At 35.5% G+C, this 27,138-nt stretch overlaps 1 protein-coding gene across 1 annotated transcript; it reads left to right on the forward strand.

Annotated features, from left to right (window-relative positions):
• Positions 1-25,923, forward strand: LOC121379115 (DNA polymerase delta subunit 2-like). The gene is made up of 10 exons (XM_041507591.1): positions 1-336; positions 3,685-3,806; positions 6,218-6,341; positions 7,129-7,246; positions 14,139-14,334; positions 16,187-16,267; positions 18,536-18,693; positions 19,579-19,706; positions 22,068-22,169; positions 25,639-25,923. Exons 1-10 carry the CDS (start codon positions 108-110, stop codon positions 25,794-25,796), a joined length of 1,416 nt encoding a protein of 471 aa, XP_041363525.1. The 5' UTR covers positions 1-107; the 3' UTR covers positions 25,797-25,923.
• The last annotated feature ends 1,215 nt before the right edge of the window (positions 25,924-27,138 follow it).

Consider the following 27,138-nt stretch of genomic DNA (forward strand, 5'->3'; position numbering starts at 1 on the left):
CCTAAAGAGTTGATGGAGGGCGGGAAGATTTGTGCGATATTTTGGTTTGACTATTCTGATTTGACTGTGTCAATAATTAACGTTATTTGATTTAAAGCTATTGCACTATGAGTTGGTTGAGTAAACAAGATGGTGGCGATGTAGGATATGAGAATCTCTTGTCAGAACCGTCGGAAAAAAACGAGTCTTTCGAAAGAGTTCCAAGTGCTTTTGAGAATCATTCTGAAAGATTCCAAATTAAAGACAGAAATTTTACAAGACAGTATGCACATTTGTATGCAGAAAGACTCTGGAGCTTCCGGCCTAACATAGTGCAGGCAGCAAAAGATAAATGGGGTAATTAATTTTTTTTGGTTACTTTTATCTGTTGCTGTGTGAAAATTAATGAGGTGTGCAGCCTCCCCCAACCATAAAAACCCCATTCAAGTTACAATGGCTGTATTAGCCCGAGTACTCTGAATCCGTGAATGGTAAGAGAGCTAGACGGACATTAAGATGGTTGGTAGCTCTTACAGTCTTTTATTAGAAACTGCAGAATAAACAAATGCCAATAAATAATTCAATAAGGCCACGAGAATGAAAGTTATAGATTTGCGTCCACCGCCCGCATGCCGTGAAAGGTACCGCTGAACATTTTCATTATTTAAAAAAAATGTCATTATTTGCACAAAAAAGTCACTTATTGATCATCACACAAATTCAAGTTCCAAATCGTCAATAGTAGTAATGTCTACGAGGTCCTTCGCGCCAAAACTGCCATCTCCGTCATTAATTCTGAAGTGTAGCCCAGTAGAGCATTGAATCCTCAAGCAGGAAGCAGTATATTCCAAACATTGACGAAAATTGCCGAACTCTTGATGTGTCGAACGATGTGATTGGTCCTTCTGTTTCAGCGCATCGAATAAACCAATGAAAAATTAATTAAAATGAAATTTAAAAATTTCAATAGTTTATATTCCACCTTCAAACATGTCAGAGACCTCATTTGGACTTGAATCTATTATGGAAATAATAGATCAATAAAAATAATGAATAATGAAAAATGAAAAAAAGCCTCATGTGTTTTTAAAATTGTTCGGACGCAAATCTATAACTTTCATTCTCTTGGCCTAATGAAAAATCATCAGTTATAAACAATTAAATCTGTATCTGAGACCAAAGTATCTAGACCATAGTGGATCATACGTTCGTAACGTTGGTTTTAAAGACCATGTGCACCACCATGCTCGTACAGTGCACATAATACAGTGTTTAATCCCCTAGTGGCCGGTCTGACCCTGCACTGAGCCAGTGAATTTCTTTACCGAGACTGTAAAATTGTAAACATAAAATTTTTCAAAAAAGGGACTCACCATTGATCAGTTTGCCGATATAATTTTTTAAAATGCAAAAACAACTACTTGTTATCAATATATTCATCAAATAAGTACATTGTTCAAGCCCGATGGCTAGTGTGGAAGCAATGCTAGCCAATTGCGAATTTTAAAAACAATTGGCGAATTTTATTTTAATTTCGCGAAATAATTTCATGTAATAATTGTTATTTTGTTAGTTAATAACTGTGTTTCAGCAAATGTTCTGGTCACCAAGAGCTAGCCCTGGGGAAGAAAAACAATTCAACCACCATGATGATGATCGTATGAAGAAAAGAAAAATCAAACCACCACGATTGTTTGAATAAAGTCAATTATTTCTATTTCCTTTCACAGGTTCACTAATGAATATATGGACACCAGTAATCAGTGCTCGAAATAAGCAAAGACAAGTGGAAATTTACTCGGACAAGCATAATGTACCTCGGTGGTTATTCCGTGGACAAGTAAAACAATTAAATATTAAAGCAATATAATTTTGAACAATTGTTCAGTAAAATGAAATCAGCTGTGTCACATCACAAAATGTTACACAAATATCGTAGGTTGCGAGTTAAATGAACATAGTCTTGATAACATAATAGTCTTAGCTCGTGAATAGTCGGAATATCAAGGTGTTCCGAATTAATGCCTCGGCTGACATAAATTATTTACTTTATTAACAAATCATATTTGACACCATTCATATTTAAAAAAGAAAAAAAAAGTTTATTGTAAAACAAAATAGTTGCCTTTTAATCACAAACGTGAAAGCCAGTTTTTCTTTGATTTTTGGGAATTACTGATTACATCATTGGCAATGACTTTTAAATGTAAGATAAAAATATATTAGTTTACATTTATTACTTTATTATTTAAGCATGGATTATATTAATATATTTTTCTGCAGTGGATTTAATAAAATGCTTAACTTAAAAAATAATTTGGTATGGCAAATTTAAAACAACATTACAATCCATCAACAAAACCCAATCATAGGCCTATGCTGAGCTAGCTCTTTTTTGCTACACGTTTATGTCTGGTTCCCGAAGATTGGTTATTCAGTTTACATAGATGAGAATCCTTTGAAATTCCAGATTTTTGCGCTGCCCGATTTTGTTCTGGGTTTTGTAGAAATTTGTCACGTTTCACCCCAGCAGTCCGGGTTTTATATCAACCCAGCAATCCAGATTTTATATTTACCCAGTAGTCTGGGTTTTATACCAACCACCATTTCGGCAGTTATGTTATCCACTTAAGTTATCTTCTTCATCATTGGTCCCTTTTGATCTTGCGAGGTCTGTGAGCAGTGTAAATGTGCGTACTTGCTTGGACAAAAGTGGTGTATGCCGGTTGATGCACCCTCACGTAACCGGCATTTTTATTACCTGTCGGCTAAACAAGTGGTGAATTTGTTGGCAAATTCCAATAAGGCAACCGTTGTTACGTCTGCATCATTTAAACATATAATATTGAATAATACAATAGAATAGAATAGATGTTTAATGACACTCCAGCACGTAAAATACATTGGCTATTGGATGTCAAATTATGTGAATAATACAAAGCCAAGGACGAAAAATACTTCCGAAAATTAACAAATCATTAAAAAAAAAATTAGGTAAGATTTAGACTTAGCCTGTCTGCTTGACATAAAATAAACAAAAAAATAGGTTAGAAAATATTTTTTCCCGGTACACATTTTTAACAAATGATTAAGAAAACTACATACTAATAAAATCTATACCTCACAATGGTGATTGATTCTTTTTCTTGTCCATTTAATTACAGTAAAAAAACATTAATTTTGTAAGCTATGTACGGTTTGTCAAAAGCCGACACGATTCATCACGCGTGAATGAGTTTTAGCATGCTAATATTGCGGACAAACTTTTCTTTGTCTTTACTGTTCAACTTCACTGCGACTGTGTTGGTATACAGTTGTAATGGTACATGTATGCTGATTTTTAGCCAGATATAGGTACCTAATTTCTATACACGTTAGGTAAATCATTGCCCCAAAAATATGCTTTGAGTTGATCTCATCAAAAACAGTAGGTACTAAACAGGCTAACTGATGTGTAGACAGACATGTTAGTGAGTTGATCTCATTGAAGATGCCTGTAACTTAAATTTAATCAAAAAGTACACAGATGTGTGTTAGGAAAGTTAATATTTCAAAGGGAGGCCACTCTCATGAATTTCATGTCACATTTTTGTCTGACCACCGTCACTTGCATTAATTTAGGGACACCGTTAATTTCAGGATCTACAGTGTATATATATATATACATGTAAATTATTTCTTAAGTGTTTTTTTTTATGCTTTCAGGAAAAGACATTGCGATACGGAAACTTCACGAGTTACAAATTGATGAGAAATGTGTCATAATTGGAACACTTTTTAAACACATGGAAGCCAAGCCGAGTATTCTAAAGGAAATCAGTGAGGAGGTATATAGTTATCATTACTTGACTTTCTTACAGAGCCATGCTATTGCACGTTGTAATTGGGGTTCAAAATAGCATGTAAAATATGGCCTGCTGATATTTTTTTATAAATAGCATGTAAAATATGGCCTGCTATTATGTTTTTTTATTAATAGCATGTAACATACGGTCTGCTGTTATTTTTATAAATAACATGTAAAATATGGCATGCTGTTATTTTTTTATAACTAGCATGTAAAATATGACCTGCTGTTATTTTTTATAAATAGCATGTAAAATATGGCCTGCTTAGAACAATATGGCCTGCTGGAAGTAAGAAAGCACCAGGGTGAGGGGAGGGTTTGGGACAGTGTGTGGAAAATCAGAACCTCTGAAATTAATTTTAGAGCATTATGGAATTAAAATATAATAGAATGATATGTACATGCTAAGTTGCGGGACGTGGCCCAGTGGTAAAGTGTTTGCTTGATGCATGGTTGGTTTGGAATCAATCCCCGTCAGTGGGCCCATTGGGCTATTTCTCGCTCCAGCCAGTGCAACACGACTGGTATATATCAAAGGCTGTGGTATGTGCAGGGCATAACATTTTATTTTTTCAGACAAACGATATGTCATTCGTGTGGTTTTAGTGTTTGCACGAACGATTTTCTCCAGTGGTTCAGATACAAATGAAAAGGTTAACCGGCAACGCTAATCAAATGAGAATCTAAGATGGGCGATTTTCGTAGCTTTTCTCCTAATTCTTATCATAAATACTAAATTATTATTATTATTTGGTATGCTGGGACTAACTTGAAAGCTGCCATTTACATTTCAGCACACTACCCCATCGGTTCTATTACAGGGGAGTTACAAGTACTTGTTGGCGCCAAACAATAGTCTGAACGAAACAGGGATTTCCTGGAAGCTTTGAGCTTCCGGGTCTGAACGGAAAGACCCGAAGTTCTGCAAATCCTCGATCGATCCAATCAGTGCTGCAACTCAGTGTTGGCGTGTGCTACAACAGCTTGCTCTGAATGTGCACGTAAAGTCCTATGACCTGACCTAACTCAGTGTTTTATCATGTTCTAATTTCCGCTTCGTTATTTTAAAGTCCCTTGTTAAACGTACTATTTTCTTCGCTGTGCCGACTTTGTAACTGAACGCAATGTCGAGTTCAAACGGATACATTGTTTTTTTCTCACACCTGCAATGCTAGGCCCGTTCTCTTATTATTTTATTCCAAAAATAGTTATAATAGCCAAGACACGTAAGTTTACATTTTCTGACAAGCGATTATAGTTTTTGCACGAACAATCCGTCGTTCGTGTCGATAATGGTTTTGCATAACTGACAGACGAACGACAAAATCGTGCGTGCCAAATTTTATGCCCTGTATGTGTTATCCTGTCTGTGTGATGGTGCCCTTGCTGCTAATTGAAAAGAGTAGCCCATGAAGTATCGACAGCAGGTTTCCTCTCCCAATATGTGTGTGGTCCGTAACTATATTTCCAATGCCATATAAGTAAATAAAGTGTGTTGAGTGCGTCATTAAATAAACCATTTTCTTCCTTGTACAAGCTAAATATAGCAGATGAGATAATTGTACTCGACAGATCTTTCTCTTGAAAAATTACCTGTAATTTTTGTTTTAGATAGTTGGCTATTTTTCGCTCCAGCCAGTGCCAGGCCGTGGTATGTGTTATCCTGTCTGTGAGATTATGCATAAAAGATCCCTTGCTGTACTAATAGAAAAATGTATCGGGTTTCCTCTCAAGGCTATACATATGTCAAAATTACCAAATGTTTGACATCCCAATAGCCGATGATTAACAAATCAATGTGATCTAGTGGTGTCGTTCAACAAAATAAACATATATATGATATTGTTTGCTTTGTGTGTAAATCAGGGCTAGCTCTGCCACTCTGCAAATCAAAATTTTATTTTGATTTGGCGAAAACATTTCATGTAATAATTCAGGACTTGTAGAATTTTTATAAAATCCACTAGCCATGGGATCAGTGATTTAAAACATTTACTAGCCACAATTAAAAATTCACTAGCCCTACTTTACTTTAAAGTTAATACAATTTTACTAAATAATAGTAATAATCAGATATGTCACCTAAATAGGAAGATAGAGCTTAAAAACACTAAGGTTGGGGTGGGGTCAGGATATTCATATTTACAAAATAGACTGAACTTCAGCATTTGACAAACATAATCACTGGCCATCGGCATGGCAATAGTAGTTATTTACTAGCCCAACATTGAATATCACTAGCCATGGGAGTGGGGCTACCATAATCTAGAAGCCCTGAATAATTGGTATTCCGTTGAAAAATAACAGTGGATTTTGCATATTTAAAGATAATTTGCCGATTTGTTTTGCTAACCGAGAGCTAGCCCTGTAATTGTGTGTTGTGTTTTGCAGCACAACTTGATGCCCCAGCCAGTGCGGACGAGGTACACGGAAGACTCAGACAAGCTGTTGTTGGAGGATGAGCTCCAGAGGATATTTCTGGTCGGGAAGCTCAAGGTGCAGACGTCAATCACAGGTCTGGGCATCACCATCCTTTCGGGGTGGGACATAGTCCAGTGGTGTTGTGCGGTCGGTCTGGGATCGATCCCCGTTACAGTGTTCGAGATTAAAAGTTTTGGCCAGTATCCCAGTTGGATACTAACATTTCAAAATCTGGTATCCCACTTGAGAATTTAGTATTCCACTTAAATGAAATTCATAAATAACATCGTAACAAACTTGGCCGACACTGTTACTTAATTTCATCACTTTCATTGTTTCAGCGAAAAATAAAAACGCAGGATTAAAAAAAACCCCAACATTATATGGTGTCCCGGTGGGATACTGGGTTCTTGAAGTCTGGTATCCCTGAGATATCGGGATACCGTTAATCTCAACCACTGCCCGTTAGTATGACCATTGGGCTATATCTCATTCCAGTCAGTGCACCACGACTGGTATATCAAAGGCCGTGGTATGTGCTATCCTGTCTGTGGGATGGTGCATTTAAAAGATTCCTTGCCAGTGTTTCTGCCAGAAAGAAATTGGGGGGTATAACGTTATGAAATTAAATATTTACAATGTTGACAAGGGGTTTGGGGGCCTCCAGAATGAAAATGGGTTAGGGTTCAGAAAAACATACAGTAATGATAAAGAGTCATTAATTTTGTAAAAAAATCAACTTAAAAAATAAAATCTGCAAAAACATTTGGGTATGCAATTTATCACATGTTTTGAAAATGTCTTTATCACTATACATGTAGTAAGATTGAATAGGTATGTAATAAAAGTTGGAACTAAAATGAGAAGATTTATTGCTGCAGGTGTCATAGTTGCAGTGTACGGAAAGGAACCCGATGATGACCGCGGGAAGTTCTATGTGGAGGATTATTGCTATCAAGCATTGCCAGAACAGGCGCCTCGCCCAGATGTGGGGGAAAGGTACAGATGTCTGAACCACATTGTTACCGATTAAATTTTACACATATTTTATACACACATAAATTGTGAAAAAAAAATTAAAAATTAAAATGACACAAATTCCACATACTAGATGATGAACATATTGAGGGGTTAGTGCCAGAACCACTTATTTCCTTTCCACTTCAATCTGAGAAAACTGCACTGAAAACTTTGGAATGCACTTAAAAATCGGAAACTTAACTTTTGCTAAATAGTTTGCTTTTAGATGCTAGCAGTTATTTGTTTTAGTATAAACCTTAAAAGTTTTGTCTGCTAATAATAATAAATTATGATGTAATTAGATGAAGAACTATTTAATTTATTCTGGAACTTGAACACAAACGGCTCCAACCAGCATGCCAGAGCAAGCTATTTTATAAACAGTTTTTCTTACAGTCCAGCATATGTGACAAATTGTGTGAATCTCAAGTCAAGAATAATGTTATCTTGCAGTGAGTCCACGTGGCATACAGTAAATGTTTAATTTCGCAGCAGCTTCTGAGACACCTAATTGGGTCTGTGTTGTTAATACTTTGAAAATGTACTGGCAGCAGGAAGTAATTGTAAACAATAACAAATTATCTTTGGATGGCAGACACTGGAAAGGGTCATGGGTGTTTCCAGCTGTGTTCACAGTAACCTTATCCTACACTGAGATGGTAAATTGTGCTCCCTGGTATTGTAGCAGGTTGTTAGAAGCTCTTAACAACTTTAGAAAAACAATATGTCAAACAAAGCAAAGCCTTAAAACCAGTTATAACAGATATATTTGTTATACTAATTATTACATGAAATGTAAGCTATCATACCAGTTATAACAGATATATTTATTACACTAATTAAACTCGAAATGTAAGCTATCAAGAGTAAACTGCACCACCTGTAGTGTTGAGTTACTGACTGAATTAATAATCAACCGTTAAGATAACTTAATATGTTTAATGATTTTTAATACACAGTAATTTAACGAAACAAAATGAATACAGGGCCAGTAACTATATTCAGCGTTTTTCTTTAAAGGTTTTCACTCGTTCTAAAGTGTCTACGTTTTGACATTTTCTAAAACAAAATTATGTTCAACTTAATGATTTAAACAGCAATTTAGAGAGAATAAAATGACAAATATATTTACAATCAACGTGTAATGATTCCTAGCAGAATGCGCATTTTCGTAGGTTTTACAAAGATGCACAACAATCTCAATGTGTGTAAGATGTTTGCATGCAACATGGGTCACATGTTACTAAAACAAAGTTATATGTGATTAAAACTTACTAAAATAATATGACATTAGCAAATAATTACCACAATTCTACTGTCCATGCAAGTAATACTACTAAAGGTACCTGTGTTGAAACCAAAATCTATTGATATACTTTAAATTGCACATATATGCACTGGCGTATCCGGGTAGCCAGGGATTGGGCACAAGAGGACCTCTTTTTTCACAATACCAACTTTTATAATGCATGTCACCCCATAAAATGTGTAAAAGCAGTGCCCTCCATCTCCACTCCACCCCCAATAAACGATTCTGGCTACCCTAATATGTATGTGTGTGTGTGTGTATATATATATATATATATATGGCTAGTGAATTGTTAAAATCACCTATTCCATGTTCCATGTTTTTTTAAATCCTCAAACTCTAGGAGTTTGGTGCTTGTGGATAGTTGTGTATCAAGTTTTAACTGTTATTTTTGTTCCCCTAAGAATTCAATATACTGCAGGTAGGAAGGTGTGTGTGTCCCGTGATCGTGACTATGTGGATCTACAAAACAAAGCTGGCTATGACACAGCACAACTCGAAACGAATCCGGCAAGTGATGTCTTGAAATCTGAACTGGATTATTATCACATCTTAAGCCAGTGTCTTTCTGCAATGTTAATTTTCAATCCAGACCCCGGTAACCTGATCTGGAAGTTGTTTAAACCATAGTTATCATATGTCCTCTCTGTGAGGTATTTCGACACTGATCTGTAAAATGCAAAAGCAAAATTGTTACCGGCATAGTGGCTGCTCCAACAAAACAGCGACGAGGTATCATTTATATGCATTTCCCCATTGACAGGAAAGTACATATCACAATCTTTAATGTATCAGTGAATGCCATTAAGTACAATAAGACCAGGTGTAAAACATATCTAAATACAGTTTAATGCATTCGTCATCAGCACTGATCTGGTGCGTGATTAAGTATAATGTTTGTCTAATGCGCCCATAGAATGATATACATGTACACACACACACATTTTATTTAAACACACTATAGCAGTAACCACTTTGTTATAATGACCAGAGATATCTCATCATTGGAACATCTGAAATGCTACAATTATTCCAGTTAATGTAGTAATATCTAGATATTTTAGCCCAGAAAATATGAATGTACATACATTTCAACTACTACAATGAACAACATTTATTATTTGTATGCATATTTATTTTATGCCATTTATATAAAGGGGGTCTCTTCTTCTAACCAATTAGTTATATTATGAACTACCATGAACGGACTCCGATTTAAAGAAAAATACTTGACCTGTATCTACTAATTCATGTTCAACTACATGTATATGTCAAATATTATATAATGTCTATAAAATTTACAATGACTAGAAAAGTTACAATCCTGTGATGATGCCTTTGAAATAATATAAACTAATTTCCCTCTATGCTAAGTAAATTAAAATATTTTATTGCGTATGGTCATAAAACATTTTATTATCTTTGGGCCGGCATCCTTTTTACAATAAATAATTCCCAGGCATTTTCATTTTAAATTGCAACTTAAATTTATTTTTTATATAATATTCAAATTGTCTACAAAATATAGACATAGCTAGATCATAATTTTTAACTAAGGTTGTTGCATATGGGAGCCATGTTTAAAAAAAGAAAGAAAGAAAGGAATTTTATATTTAATGACACACTCAACACAACTACAGGTATGTGGTGTCAGACATGTGATTAATGACCACAAATATATTTTAGAGAGGAAACTATGTGCAACTATTTTTTTATTAGCACCAAGGGATCTTTAATATATGCATCATCCCACAGACAGGATAGTAGGCCTACATATCATGGTCTGTAACACCAGTTGTGAAGCACTGGCTGGAACGAGAAATAGTCCAAACATTACACTAACAGGGATCGATCCTAGACAGACCGTACACCAGGCCAGCACTTTACTACTGAGCTACGTCCTGCCCCGGCAATTAATTTAATTATATGATTTTTTTCCTCTAATACACATAGTAACTATTCGGACTAAAATAAGGGAAAACAGCTTTCCTGTTTAACTAGTTTCTCTGTCTCTGTTCAGTTAATATTTTCTTAACTGCGTGTTTCTTCTGTAGAACTAAATGAACTCTGCAATCACTTCTTATTAAACTATTTACATAACCGGCAATTATTCAGCAACTAGTTACATGTAACAACACACACATTTTACCACATTCCAGATGTCTAAGAACTAAACACTTCCAGCCCATTTAGATTTAGATAACAGTTATCTAATATGTGGAATCTGTTCATTGGATTGGGTTTTTCAAGATTTCTTTTTGGACAAATGTGGGGGAAATCTTAACGGTAATTAAGAGTAATTTATCATAGTTGTTAACAATGTTGTTCGGACGTTAGTTATTTTTAATGTGTATATACATCTAGTATGTTACTTCATTTTTATCCCTTCAGTATTCAATCCATTATTGATAGTGCTTCACATGAACAGAAAATAGTTTTGAAGATTTGGTTTCAAAACATGTAGCCAAAATAGAATGTTATAGAATAAAAGCTAATTCTGAAATAAATTTTGTGGTGAATTTGCTATGCAAATATATTCACTAAAATCAGCGTATGTTCATATTTGCGGACAACAGCTTTAGTTTTGCAAAAGTAGAAAATTTGAATAGTTCACTAAAGTAAAAATTTTGAAGTGTTCGTGAAAATATGGTTTTCACACATCACTCGTTAACATAAAAATTGTATTTAAAAAAACCCCATAAAATATAGCCTCTATATATAGATATTAAAATGTTGCCAAACAAAAGTATATTTTCTGTAGACTAGCGGACTAGTAGAAATTCTGACGGGCCAATAAATTTTAGTTGATTCTGGTCCGACGGGCTAGTGAAATATTTTCCATTTTTGCATCCCTGTAAATAATGTCCTAAATTTGATATAAGGATTCAAAATGGGTTTTGCAAAACTAAACAAGATTTCAGCTAGTACCAGGCAATTTTTTTTACAATTTTCCATTGCCTGTAAATATCATACATGTATAAATTATTAGTCCCCTAGCCATCCATCTGGGGAGAACTGTAGGTTTCGTCTTTGTTTGTCTTTCTCTCTGTCCCACATACCGTATATCTTCGCCTATAAGTCGAATTTTTTTCACCCAAAAATTATTTTATAACTTGGGGGGTCGACTTATAAGAGGGTAAAAAAATTTCACCAAAAAATATTACTGTTTTAGGGATTATTTTACAAGTTTTATTGTTGAAGTATGCCATATATTTATACTCAAATATGTTAATTTGACACATTTATTTTTTATAACCTATTTTTTTTGGCATTAGAACGGTTTTGGTTATGCGAAAAGGCGTACGATCTCACTCACATGCCAAGACAACAGTCCACTTAGTTAAATTAAGTCATAACTAATAGTAAAAATGTAAAACAATACTAACTACCCTGTTGCCTGAGTTTATTTTGAAATCTGGTCACTGGCATTAATGGTTGTTCAAACAATGTTTTGGCGGTGATGAACTTCATGAATATTACTAAGCTTTCCCTTAAAATAGACTGATCTCTGCAGTTCACTTATCTAGAGCAATAGGGACACAAATTCATTTGGTACAAAAAACCAGTGTACTTTCCAGAGTTATCCTCCTTACATGTATTAATATGGCGGCAAAACGTGATACTTTCAGTTTTATCGTAGTGATCTGTTGTCAGTGTTTATAAATAAAGTTGTTGTCTGTGCACAAAACCATCTGTACAGTACTATACAGTAACAGTCAAACAGCTTTCACTCTCTACTAAGGGAATATTTCGTTTTGATGCTATGTAATAATGATAGTTTGATTGGAATAGTCTGATCATATTGCGATACGTACAAAACGTGAAAACCGAAGTTTGTAAAATAATTTTCTTTTGTTCAAATATTATTGTTCTCATGTGCTGAAAATAAGAAATATTTCAATATTTATAAGTAGTTTTTCATGGGTCGACTTATAAACGGGTCAATAAAAAAATACGTTTTCAGGGCTTGAAATTAGGGACTCGACTTATAGTCGAGATCGACTTACAGGCGAAGATATACGGTACATGTAGTTTACCAGTCGTTTTTCGCAATATCTCAAGGTACTGAACTGAAATGTTGTTTAAATATACCTGTATCAAGTACTGTTACAGGTCAGGTTTGACTTTCATAGCAAGTTATGACCCTTGAACTTAGGAAATAAGAAAATTTGTTTTCTAGACTGGTTTTTTTTGTGCAATTTCTCGAGATGTCAAGCTGAAATGTTTGTGCTCAGCTTTGTCATGTTCTGCTACAAATTAAGTTTGACTTTCATAGCGATTTACGTCTTGGTCCTTGAACTTAGGAGATATAAACATTTGTTCGGCCTGGTAGGGGACCTGTACATGCCAATGTACTGCTTTAGCCAGTGTTTTTGTCAGAAAGAGGTTTTTGGGTATGGCACTACAGAATTGCATGCAACCACAGTCAACCGGGAGTATGGGAGGCCTCCCCTAGAATGAAAATGGGTTAAATTTAGGGTTAGGGTTAAGGAAATCATACATTAATGATAAGGGTAATTAATTTTGTCAAAAGGTTAACTTTGAAAAACAATCTGCCAAAAAATCTGGGTATGGCACCTTACCCATTTTATCCTCTAAAGAAAACCCTGTTAGCAGTACTCTCACAATGATTGTTAGGTATATGTACATAAATTGGGTTAAAATCAGTCCCTCCTGAATTCCGCGATTCCACTTTTCATGCAGAACACGTGCAGAATTCATAATTTTAGGCCGTGGAATTTGTCTTAAACATCGCAAAATGTTCGATGTTTCTGAATTGTAACATTAAACATAGAATTTTAATAGTGTTTACTTTCCATGCAGTAATAAATAGAAACATAAATCATTTGTTTCTTTTCTTTTAAGTTATTACAGGCTGGACTAGTAACCGCCTCACAGTTACTAGTCTGCATAACCTGCGTTTGAAACCAGCCTTTAGTTTCTGTCATTGAATCGGAAATTCTCGCAAGATAGAGCGCAATGGATTGTGGCGAGATGTATCGATCGTTGCTCGGTGCGTAGGTTACGGAAACTGATGAAGACGGGTTGTAATTACATTTTGACAGATTCCACAAATACGAAATAGGATTCAGCAATTCCATTTTATTTAATATAAAATAATTATATTAACATATAAGTATCGATTGTTGGAATCGTGATGTTAAGCAACAATATTTAAGTATTTATTAATCACAAGTCACATTTAACAAAGAATCCGTAAGCGTAAAAACAGGAGGGTTTTTTTCCATATCGTTTCCATTTCAAGTTTTAATGATTCAATCTTCCGGAAGCACCCGTCTGCGTAAAACATAAATCGTCTGCTTTTTCGTGATTTAAAATAAAACTAACATTTCGAACATATAGTTTTAATTTTAAGTGTTATTTTTCAGTTTTATATGTTGCAGAATTCATCAAATTTTACCACAGAATATGTCAAATATTACCGCGGAATTTTAAAATGTTTGCCGCGGAATTCAGGGGGGGTAAAAAATCTTATTTTGTTTATATTCTAAATGCTAAACATTAAAAAGAAAAGTTTTATATTTTATTGTGTTTTTGTAGTTACATAGTATTCCTGTCTGGTTTGAACATTGGTGGTAAGGAGGAGAAGATGTTTTCTCTACAACTGTGTGTGGATTTGATCACCGGTCAGCTAGGGGACGCGGCTCAGCAGAAAACCATGTCACACATTTCCCGTGTTATCATCGCAGGCAACTCACTCAGTCAGTCGACACAGGACAAGAAGAGTCTAAACAAGGTTTGTCTCCCTTTATGGTGATTTTAAAAGCTAGTTGTTGGAAAATGTGGACAGTGCTCAGGGCTGTGGTATGTGCTATCCTGTCTCTGGGATGGTGCATATAAAAGATCCCTTGCTGCTAATCGAAGAGAGTAGCCCATTAAGTGGCGACAGCGGGCTTCCTCTCAATATCTGTGTGGTCCTTAACCATATGTCTGACACCATATAACCCTAATTAAAATGTGTTGAGTGCGTCGTTAAATAAAAACATTTCCTTCCTTCCATATAACAGTAAATAAAATGTATTGAGACATTTCTTTCTTTAAACATACAGTACACATATTTGAACCAAGCCACACCTATACCTCTATATACATATTTATATACATGTATCACATTCTATATATCTATATAATTTTATATATCTATATACAATGTATATCTATATATATATACATTTATCTATATAGTAAAGTACTTTTAGAATGAACATGCTTACAACAAACTGCCAGTTAGAACGAATTGATTGTAAAGTCCTGATGTTTCACGCTATGTAACGAACTATGTATAGTGAATTCACTGTTAAAATGAACAAATTTTTTGGATAAAAATTGTGAATTTCAGTGTAAATTAGTGCATTTACAGTGAATCCATCATAATTTTTTTGTATCTTATTTGTATCTTATCCATTAGTAGCATTAACGGCAATGCATTAAAAATGACTATACTGATAAGATCAGTCAAATAACGTCTGCATGCATTTACATAGTTGATTGGCATCAATTAAGGGAGTAATATATTGAACAATTAACGGTATGTTCTCACTTCACTGCTATTGTTCATTTTTCCGGTATCCAACAATAAGACTGACACATGCAACTCACTTGCATCTTATCAATTGGTAGCATTTTCAACACACACACACCCCCAAATCAGGTGTGTTATCTATCTATCAAATTTCTTTTTGACCACCCGATCTAATCTAGCGACCAAATTTAATGAGTAGAATTTTCTTTATTAATTAGAGATGCGCATCAAAATTTTAAAGGCCCAATATTTAATTTTTGGATGTAAATTTAAAAATTATCCCCTTAATTTTGTTCTGTCCCGGAACAAGTCACTGGCTATCCAGAGACAGGCCCCTGGACGGACATGCTCGAAACTCTAGTGGTATATGAGCATGTTAAAATTATTCGCACTCGTACTCGCATTTACGACAATGCATCCAAAACAACTGCACTTGTAAGTCCAATCAGATAACGGCCGCTTATCGTTACATAGTAGATTGGTATCAATTAAGGGATTAATGTATTGCACAATTAACCATCTGTTCTCACTTCACTGCTATTGTGTGCTTGTTTAAGTTCAGGTACATGTATCCAACAATAAGACTGACACATACAGCTCACTATGCAGTCATTGTAATTAGTGTTAAATAATCAGATATTTTGTTTTGAAGGTAGGTAACACAAATATTATGAAATGTTGAACAGTATTCAGGATCTAGATGTGCAATATTGATCTTATTTATGATAGGACATTTGATGGAAAAAAGCTACAAAAATCGCTCATCTTAGATTCTCGTTTGATTCATGTTGCCCATTAACCTTTTCATTTGTATCTGAACTACTGAAGAAAATTGTTTGTGTAAACACTAAAACCACACAAACTACATATCGGTTGACCTGTCTGAAAAATTAAAATTTTATACCCTGGATTTAATTTTTTTTTTTTTTAAATCAACACCTGTGGATACAACTATGAGTGACACTGAATGTGTTTCTGGTAGGAAAGACATTTAATTCCATGAAAATTTTGTTACAATTTATTTGTTAATTAATGTAATAATAATAATTTCATTTTTGTTTTGAAGGCGAAATATTTAACGAAAAAGACAGCAGCAGGTTCTGTTGAGGCTATTAAGAATTTGGATGATGTTCTAGTCCAGTTGGCAGTAAGTTACTACATTATTACCCCATCGCAGCCTTCACTAAATGTGGGCTTTGGGGCTTTCAGTTTCACATCACATAAAAAGATACGGCAATTGTTCGGATCAATTTTACGAGAAATTGTTAACTCTATTAGCAGTGAGAATTGATTTTGTGTAATGCAACCATGAGGTGATTAAGCTTTCAATGTATTAGGCTACAAAGTAACAAATCTTTGGGTACCAGTTAGCAAAATGGTGTTGTTCAAAAGAGTCATGGTTAAGTTAGATTTTAATAAAGTTAAACTCTAGTAATGTTGGTATAAAGCGCTTCTACTGGCAGTAGCTAGTGGGAATTTCCCTATTAGCTCATTTGGTAGAGCGCTGGACTTTCATACCGAGAGTCTGTGATTTGAATCCCGTCAGTGGAGGTTGATTTTTAACCAGGTGTTTCTGGGGTGTGGTGTGATTGTTATTTTGCACTAGACATTGGGTATGGTTAAATAGACATTGGGTATGGTTCGACAGTAAAAACACTAGCCATAGGTGTCTAGTAGCCCTGGTTTTTTATTAAGTGCAGATATCACAAGAGCTGTTGGAATGGGTTTTTTTTAAATGTCCCTGTCGAATGTGTTGGTTAAATATCCCTGTCGAATGTGTTGGTTAAATATTACTGTGGAATGTGTTGGTTAAATATCCCTGTGGAATGTGTTGGTTAAATATCCCTGTGGAATGTGTTGGTTAAATATCCCTGTCGAATATGTTGCTTAAATATCCCTGTTGAATGTGTTTGTTAAATAAACCTGTGGAATGTGTTGGTATGCCGGTGTGATTAACAAAAGTAACATTTACAAAGTATATTCTCTTTCCAACTTTCTGCAGACGTGGATCAATGATTTGATAGTCGATGGTTTGATTTTTGACAGTATTTTTAGAATTGTGTGGCTAGTAAATTAAAGTTTTTCTGCCATGTACATGTACGTGTACATGCAGCTCTTAAACTATATTCTGTTGGGTTTATAGTGGACTTTCTCTTGCCTTGACTACTACACAGGTACTGTTACATACAGTATTAGTGATTTCCTTACAAATTAGGCAAGACATGGTAGACCAAACACTTTTGGGGCATTTTCACCATTTTCAGGCCACTTGTCTTTCATTAAAAAAATTAAAAAATTAAATTGAAATATTGTAATTTATGTGCTTGCGTTAATAAATGAATGGCAAAAGATATAAAATGCATATTTTATTAATTAATAATACCTTTTTTGGTGTTTTATAAAGGCAATTTTAGAATTAATTACTGAAAAAGGCTTGTTTAATTAATCTCAGGGCAGCATGGTGCTAGATTATTGAGGCATGGTGCTGCACCATGCTAAAACTAAGCTAGGGAAAACACTAAGTATACAAATGCTACCCCCCTCCCCCCAAAAAAATTTTTTTTTAAAATGAATGATTATATGTTTTGTGACTTCATAGCATGAACCAGATACGAAAATCCTCCAGAATTCCAGATTAATAACAATACACAAACTGTTACTGTCTTTGCTGTTTGATGAAAATCTCTGACGAACCCCCTAATTTTCAACACCCTTCAAAGTTTTTTGTTTGTTGTGTTTTTGTGTTTCTAGAGAACCAGAAATTGGCTCATCTGTGTACACCTATGTTGGGTTTAGAAATGACTTGAGGGCGGGCCATAGCCCAGTGGTAAAGTGCTTGCCTCATGCACGGTCGGTCTACGATCGATCCCTGTCTGTGGGCCCATTGGATTATTTCTCGTTCCAGCCAGTGTACCACGACTAGTATATCAAAGGCCGTGGTATGTGCTATCCTGTCTGTAGGATGGTGCATATAAAATATCCCTTGCTACTAACCAATGGGGAAAATGTAGCGGGTTTCCTCTCTAAGACTATAATGTAAGAATTATCAAATGTTTGGCATCAAATATCCGATGGTTAATAAATCAATGAGCTCTAGTGGTGTCATTAAACAAAACAAACTTTTAACTTTAGAAATGAGTTATTTCCTGGATTTTTTCCTACAAGTAAAATGTTCAGGGCTAGCTCTGGGTGAGCAAAATATTTCGCCAAATTGTCTATTAAACTTCAAACATTGCACAAATCAAGTTATTTTTAAAAAAAAACCTCAATTATTATTTGAAATTATTTTGCCAAATTAAAATAAAATTCGACAATTGCTTTAGAAATTTGCATTTGGTGAATTTGGCGAGTGCCAGAGCTAGCCCTGATGTTCTTGGTGGTTTTATGATATAATAACTTGTTTTTATTTGTCCAGTCGTCTGTTGATGTTGACCTGATGCCGGGAGAATTCGACCCATCAAACTACACTCTACCACAGCAACCACTTCACCACTGCATGTTTCCACAAGCCATGATGTATCCGACAATGCATACAACAACAAACCCATACAACTGCTCTGTAAATGGTGTCAGGTAATTTAGAACCGGCATAAGACACAAACCCATGTATCTGCAGTGTTATTTAGAATTAACATAAGACAATTCCATATAACTGTCAGAGTTCGTAGCGGTCTTTTTAATTCCTTGAAAGTCTTTTAATTTGAATTTTTTTTTTTTTAGGTCTTTGAAAGTCTTTGAATTGTAATAAAAGTCTTTAAATTCTCACAAATCATAGGCAAAGCAATGATGATATCTTTTACAGCTGCATGCACTTGATATTTTCCAGTTACAAGGTTTAACTTGTCATGATACATGTCAAAAACAGAACAACAATTTGTTGCCATGGACAGATATGTAAATGAACTGATTTGGTATTTTTATCACATTTTATTGTCTTTGACCGCTGTGTAAAAGTCTCTGAAAGTCTTTAAAAATGGCAGGTTAAAGTCTTTGAAAATGGCAGGTGAAAGTCTGAATTTGTTTGGTCTTTTAGGCTATAAACCCTGACACTGTACATGGTCTCACTGACTGGTAATTTAGAATTGGCATAAGATGCAAACCCATGTAGCTGCAGTGTTATTTAGAATTAACATAAGACAATTCAACTGTGTAAATGGTCGGGTGATTTTAAAATTAACATACAACAGCTAAGTCTGATGAGATTGGACAAAATTTGGATGTTAATTTAACCGTTGAACGATGCAATGCATCATACGTTAAATTAACTCAGCAGAACAGACTTAATTACAAAAATTACTTACATGTCAAATTGGGAATTTTCAGTTCCACCTGCTTTTTAGAAGAGGCTTATGATTGGTACAATAGAACACAAGAATGAATCCCTGGGTCACTTCATGAAATAATTTTTATCTATTAGTGTGGGTTTTTTTTTCGTTATCCATTCGTTGTGTTTTGCAGGATTCTTGGCATGTCTGGCCAGTCGATAGAGGACATCTGGAAATACAGTACTCTGGAAGATCCCATTGAGATTCTGGAGCGCACCCTAGAATGGGGACATCTGGCCCCAACTGCTCCGGACACGCTAGGTAATAATCATTTTTTCATTTCAAGTTATTTTCGTACTTATATCCAATTAAAATTCAAGCGCACACCTCGGCTATCTGGGTATTTGTCCTGAACAGTAGGTTAGTGGTTACTGAGAGAGCAGTTGGTGTAGTGGTTTTTCATCTTCTCATTGAGCTGTTACAGCATGCTATGGATGGGAGCCGGTATGGGAGTGCGAACCCAGTATTTACCAGCCTTAATTCTCGCTCCGGGGCGAGACGTAGCCCAGTGGTAAAGCGCTCACTTGATGCGCGGTCGGTTTGGGATCGATCCCCATCACTGGGCTCATTAGGCTATTTCTCGCTCCAGCCAAGTGCACCACGACTGGTACATCAAAGGCCGTGGTATACGATCCTGTCTGTGGGATAGTGCATATAAAAGATCCCTTGCTGCTATTTGAAAAGAGTAGCTCATGAAGTGGCTACAGCGGGTTTCCTCCCTCAATATCTGTGTGTCCTTAACCATATGTCAGATACTATATAACCGTAAATTAAAAAAATGTGTTGAGTGCGTTGTTAAATAAACAATTTCCATTTGATTTTCGCTCCAGCCAGTGCACCATGACTGGTACATCAAAGACTGTGGTATGCGCTATCCTGTCTATGGGATGGTGCATATAAAAGATCCCTTGCTACTAGTGGAATAATGTTGCAGGTTTTTTCTTTAAGACTATTTGTCAAAATTACCAAATGTTTGACATCCAATAGCCGATGATTCATAAACTGATGAACCAACTCTAGCATTCGTCTTTATATTTACTTTGAACCACTCTAATTTAAACAAATATTACTTTGGCCACTTTGGCCCTACGTTATTGCAATAAAAGGGTTAATATTAATGAAATTGTATCCAAATAGATTGTACATATCCTACCACATGAATAAACACCAAAACAAGTATTTTTTATGCTTTTGGTGCGAGTTATTTGCAAGAAATTGGAGAAAATCGCAATTTTTGATAATTTTGGTGTCTCAGATATAAAAGGGTTAATATTTGAAATTGCTCAAGGGTTATGACTGGGCACCCTCCTCAATCTTGAAGAGCTACCCCCAGGCTATAAGAAACTGCAAAGAAAAAAACTTTATCCGACAAATCCAGGTTCAACAAAATATCAGCCTTTGGCTCCCAGACTAATGTGCTCTAAACAAAAACAACTTATTATTACCAGCCTTAACCACTATGCCACCAAGTACTAATCATTTTTGCAGTTGCAGAACTGTTTAGATCTGGAGTAAAAGGAATTTGGGTGCAGAAATTCAGAGTTTGGTGTGACAGGAATTCTGGTTTCTTGGTCTTTGTCCTATTTTTTCTACTTTTCCCTCAAAATACCTAGTTTTTCCTACTTATTGTCTTTGAAAATGCCGCAAATTGATGTTAAAGTCTGTATATTCCTTGTGTTATTATAAAAGTCAACAGTTTAGGATTTTTGTTTTCTCAGGAAGATATATCTTGTCAATTTGTGGTAACAAATTAAAATTAGACCCTGAAAACTAACAATTTTCCAAATGATTAGCATGATTGTAATGTCATAATATACGTTTTCATAAGGGTGTGCTGGACAGCCTGTAAAAAAGTAAAGTTTGTTTTATTTAACGACGCCACTAGAGCACATTGATTTTTTATCTTATCATCAGCTATTGAACGTCAAACATATGGTCATTCTGACACTGTTTTTTTTAGAGGAAACCCGGTGTCGCCACATAGGCTACTCTTTTAGGACAGGCAGCAAGGGATCTTTTATTTACACTTCCCACAGGTAGGATAGCACAAACCATGGCCTTTGTTCAACCAGTTATGGATCCTGGTTGGTGCAAGTGGTTTACACCTACCCAATGAGCCTTGCGGAGTGGATTAGCCTGTAGTCTGGTAGTTATATTAACCAGAATTGTTGTTACCATTTGGGTTCAGTGAATTACACTTGTTGTAGTCGGCTCAATTTGAGAAACTGACTTCACACATGGTAAAGTTTTTGTCGAACTGAACGATCATTTATTTGAAATCTCATGCCTAAGTGTACAAAGAATAATATTCTGGCTTTGAGTCGGCCCTTAAATCTATCGATAAATTGTCACGATTCATTTCATTCTTCACCCTAACTTTCTTTCGTTATTCCTTTTTCAGCGTTAGTGTAAATCCACTATTTCACGACTGATTAGTATGCTACAAACATTTTAATTAACTCATACTCTTCTAAGTTGTGCTAAAAAAATTAAATATTAACAACTGATCTTATTTATTCATTTTGTGGGTTTTTTTTAGGTAAACATATTTATTAACAGGTAGAGGATTTATACATATTATGTTTTTGATGCTGTGTTCATATTCATAATATGCTTTTGCAGGATGCTATCCATTTTATGCTGAAGACCCTTTTATCATCAAGGAATGTCCTCATATCTATTTTGCTGGAAACTGCACAGAATTCAAATCTAAAATTCATAAAGGTAAGAATTAATGAAGTTGTGAATAATAAATACTTTTTGTCCTCCACATGCATTCATTGGTAGTGTTTTAACTGTTTTGTTAGAAAATGTAAAAAAAAACCCCTAAAAATAGTAAGGGTTAGTATATCCCCAATCTTATAAAAAATCCATGTTGTAGGTAGCACAAAACCAAATAACGTCCGGCTTGGTCAAAGTTCGAGGTGCACCAAACTTTTGATAGAGAAAATAACCCCACAAGTCCTGTGATTGGTTAGAAATGGGAGTGTGTTGGTTGTGAAAAAAAAAAAAAAGTTTCATCTGGCCTAAAAAAGTATGCAATTTTATTTCATCTAGTACCACTGTGTCAAGTAGCCTTGCTCTTGGAACATGTATGGGGTACCTGTAAAAAAAAAAAGTACTCAAATTTTGTGTGAAACTAGGAGTGTTGTAAAAACATCTGGTTATACCGAAAATGAGCCATGAAAGGTACCATTTTCTTCAGTTAATACTTTGAGGTAGGGGTTGTAGTACTGATATTTATGGGTCATAGTTTGGTTATTATAGTACATATAGTGTTTTTAAACTCGAACGTTAACATGGTCGCCTATGGGATTTTATTTGGTATAGTACTACCTGTAGGACAACAGGGACTTTCAGTAACCAAATACTATTAGAACCAAGAATGTGTGTACTCACAATTGATTCAGTATAAATAATCAGTGTTTCTGCCAAAAAGACATTTTTGGGTATGGTGCTATGGAACTGAATTCAACCTAGTGATTTCCCTAGAAATGTGGTACACCAAACACTTTTGGGGCATTTTCACCATTTTCGGGGCACTTGTATTTCATTAAAAATAGACAAACATTAATTGAAATAAACATTAATGTAATTTATGTGTTTCCTTTAATAAATGAATGGCAAAAGATATAAAAGGCATATTTTATTAATTAATAATACCTTTTTTGGTTTTATAATGGCAACTTTAGAATTAATTAGTGAAAAAGGCTTCTTTAATCTCAGGGCAGCATGGTGCTGATTAAGGCAAGATGGCGCTAGACTACTGAGGCATGGTGCCGTAAACAAAATTTCATTTCATAAAAGCCAAATCTTTTCAAGTAACAATGACACAAAGACACGTGTGTCAAAATTAGATGATTAAAGTCCCCCACATATCCCTCCCCAGATCATGACACCATGTCCTCCATAAGCTTGAACTTCCTGGACACAGTTCGATGCTATGCGTTCACCTTGACCTCTGTAAACACGCTGTCATCTTGAAGAGGCAAAACCTGCTCACCAGAGAATAAAACCCCGTCCCCAGTCCTGCACTTCCCAGCGGCAAAACCTCCTGGCCCATCTCAATCTTTCACGTCAGTGTTGTTGTGTTAACGTCAATGTGCATGATTTTTATTATTCACGGAGTGGGTTTTTTGGGGGGGGTGGGGGGATTTGTTCTGCAAAAACCCATATTGCTGGCATTTATGACACAGGAATGATGAACGGTTTAACGTTATTATTATTAATATCTGCCATGCATGTCACTTTATTTCTTAAGTTGTTAATAGGAAGGAAATGTTTTATTTAATAACACTCTCAACACATGTTACATATCAACACATGAGAGAGGAAACCCGCTGTCGCCACTTCATGAGCTACTCTTTTCAATTAGCAGCAAGGTATCTTTTATATGCACCATCCCACATTCCACGACCGTTTGATATACCAGTTGTAGTGCATTGGCTCTGATGATAATCAACTACATGTACATTATACAGAGCATGTACCTGTTTTTACTATTGAAAACATTGTGTGACTGGTGTACTTTAGCTATCGTGAGTACGTTGGGTAGTGGATAGTAGACTGCTAAAAATTCTATGTGTACAGTAATATACATCTTGCAAACTGGTCTATCAAAAATTATATATTATTAATAATAAAGATAACAAAAATATAGAAAAATAGAAAAACACAAATATATTCAGTTCTGTGGGTACCGAATAATGAATATGTATCACAGATAGCCTGTATTTGGTACCACAGATATGTGAATGAATCGTTACAGCGCTAATAGATAGCCACATAATCTTCCACAATTGGTACTGACACTACAGGCAGAGTGAGCCACCATTCCACAAGATGTAATTCGTAATTTCATTGCTAAACATTCATTTGTTCGTTCGTTCGTTCATTCATTCATTGCTTCCATGGGAAGGAAATACCAGGCAGTTTTGGACTCCAATGGTGGCCCCGTCGGTGGACCATTGGACTATTTCTTGTTCCAGCCAGTACTCCACAACTGGTGTGACAAAGGCCATGCTATGTACTGTCCTGTCTGTGGGATGGTGCATATAAAAGATCCCTTGCTGCTAATCGGAAAAAGAGTAGCCCATGAAGTGGTGACAGTGGGTTTCTTCTCTCAATATGTGTGTGGTCCTTAACCATATGTCTGACAACATATAACCGCAAATAAAATATGTTGAGTGCATCGTTAAATTAAATAAAACATTTCCTTCCTTGCAATGGTGGGCACACAAGATATCGACTGTATACCATTATGACCGTGAATGTTTTAAATGGTATGTCATCAACAACTGTCAACTGCGAATATGTTTGTAACCTGTGAACATTCTGTCGTTTTCCATTCATCCATTAAATACACCTTCCTAGTGTAAACAAAATCTAATTTTTCATTTCTTTTTTGGGGAGAGTATATTTTGCAGCATTTGTGTCTGTTGTCTAATGAAAAACTGTTAATAAATGATGTGTATACGATGTATAGGATTTTGTCAATCTAATTAAAATTAGCTCCACTATTACGTGTGGATCTAAAGACAGCCAATTGGAGCTCATGTCCACCAATCTAAACCTTACTTGCAGAATCCTGCCAGTGATTTAAAAATAATTTGAAAACATTCCGAATTATCCTGAGGGTATACGACATGTTTCGTGTGAATTACGAATGCCTTAAAACATGTTTTATTTTATAAAATAAATAATTTGTAATGTAAAATTGAAGACTGATAACCCACCCCGTACGTATTGGTATGGTTCGCTGTACTGCGGCCACTAAAATAGACTCGCCCGATATTTTTAGAATTTGTATGCTCCCAAATAACGTTATAAAAGGCGAAGTGTGATTGGTCAATATTTAAATTATTATTTACAGACGAAATGTTACCTGGACATTGGGGACTACGCAGTGTTGTTATTTTTAAATCACTGGCAGGATTCTGCAAGTAAAGTTTTGATTGGTGGACATGAGCTCCAACTGGCTGGTGTTAGATCCACATGTAATAGTGGAGATAATTTTAATTAGATTGAGGATTTTGTTTTCTTAACTTTTGGTACCAATACAAATTTGTTTCTTTGTTTAAGATGCTAATATGAAATATTGGCATATAAAAATATTACCGTTTAAAGTACAGTGTCATGTAAGTGTTCCAGTTTGAACTTTGTGTTAAACTATACATCTGTTTTATATTTTCAGGTCCTAAAGGCCAGGAAGTGTTATTGATCTCCATACCCCGATTCAGCCAGACCTGTTCCTGTGTTGTTGTTAATTTGCAAACTCTGACATGTGATCAGCTGAAATTCGATTCCCAGTTTATCTCAAGTTCTCATTCCAGTCCAGAAATTGACAAGTGAACGTACAAATATAATTGATTTCCCTTCATCGTTTGGGATCCACCACTCAAATAAAGGATGTGGATTTTCCTTAAAAATTAAATACATTTCTTAACTCCGATTCTCGAATAAATTGATGACAGTGTAACTGATCAGTCAGCTGATTGTGATTTTAGTTTGTCACAGATGATGTGATTCATGGTTTAAAGGTGGCGCAGTGGTTAAGCCATCGGACTACAGGCTGGTAGGTACAGGGTTTGCAGCTCAGTACCGGCTCTAACCCAGAGCGAGTTCTTAAAGGCTCAATGAGTAGGTGTAAGCCACTACACCCTCTTCTCTCTCACTAATCACTAACTACAACTAACCCACTGTCCTGGACAGACAGCCCAGATAACTGAGGTGTGTGCCCAGGACAGTGTGCCTGAACCTTCATTGGATATTGGCACGAAAATATAAGTTGACACTTGACACTAAAGGGACTGATGAGTTTGCCAGTAGTAATCCCCTACCAGTCCCACCAGAGGGAACTATAGATTTAACAGCCTGGGTGAAGACAACAGTGTTAGAACAGCCAATGTCACTTGTATTGTTACTGAAGTAATCGATATAATGCAGTAAACGGAGACTAAAGGTTGAATTGTGCCTGCTTTACTTTGGCTGTTGCATCAGTTGCCTTCTTACCTATGCAATTTAATGATAATTCATAAAGAAACTTTTTGATTACATTGAAATTTAAAAAAGAGAAGTTAAATGAGTTGGCATGGGTCTAAAACTAAGCAGGCATGTGATTCTTCCGCTAATTGGCGACAAACGGCTGGCTTTAAAAAAAAAATTCCTTTATTTATTTTCCTTGCATTCTGCACTCAGTTACGTGCCTTCGGCACGCATATATCATTTTCAGCTTTTTTAGAAATGTTTCAATCACATGCCTGAACTAAGTAATGTTTTTTTATATGAATTTTAACTTTATTCATGGAGTTGGAAAGGTAATGTCAAGGCTATTAAAAAGAAAGAATGTTTATTGAATCGCTCTGGACACCCATCTGTACGTTGCCTGTAGGGAATGGTTTGATAAATCTAAACCTGAGCTTGATGGATTATATTTAGAGAAAGTTATAGTTTGTTGTGTTCAACGACACCACTGGAGCACATTGATTTATTAATCATCAGCTGAAACCTACATTTTTCCATTTGTAGCAAGGGATCTTTTATATGCACCATCCCACAGACAGGATAGCACATACCACGGCCAGTCGTGGTGCAATGGCTCCTAGACAGACCGCGCATCAAGCGAGTGCTTTACCACTGGGCTACATCCCCGCCCCATTTAGAGAGCGAGAAGTACACGACTGAATTACTAAAA

The sequence above is a fragment of the Gigantopelta aegis genome, chromosome 8, assembly GCF_016097555.1.
Source record: "Gigantopelta aegis isolate Gae_Host chromosome 8, Gae_host_genome, whole genome shotgun sequence".
Taxonomy (NCBI): domain Eukaryota; kingdom Metazoa; phylum Mollusca; class Gastropoda; order Neomphalida; family Peltospiridae; genus Gigantopelta; species Gigantopelta aegis.

What these genes read in the sequence shown, in the direction of transcription:
- LOC121379115 (XM_041507591.1), top strand. Translation starts at nt 108, where the DNA reads ATGAGTTGGTTGAGTAAACAAGATGGTGGCGATGTAGGATATGAGAAT. An exon ending in TAAAGGAAATCAGTGAGGAG is followed by an intron (nt 3,807 to 6,217) that starts GTATATAGTTAT and finishes TGTGTTTTGCAG; the next exon opens with CACAACTTGATGCCCCAGCC. An exon ending in ATGTTCTAGTCCAGTTGGCA is followed by an intron (nt 16,268 to 18,535) that starts GTAAGTTACTAC and finishes TTATTTGTCCAG; the next exon opens with TCGTCTGTTGATGTTGACCT.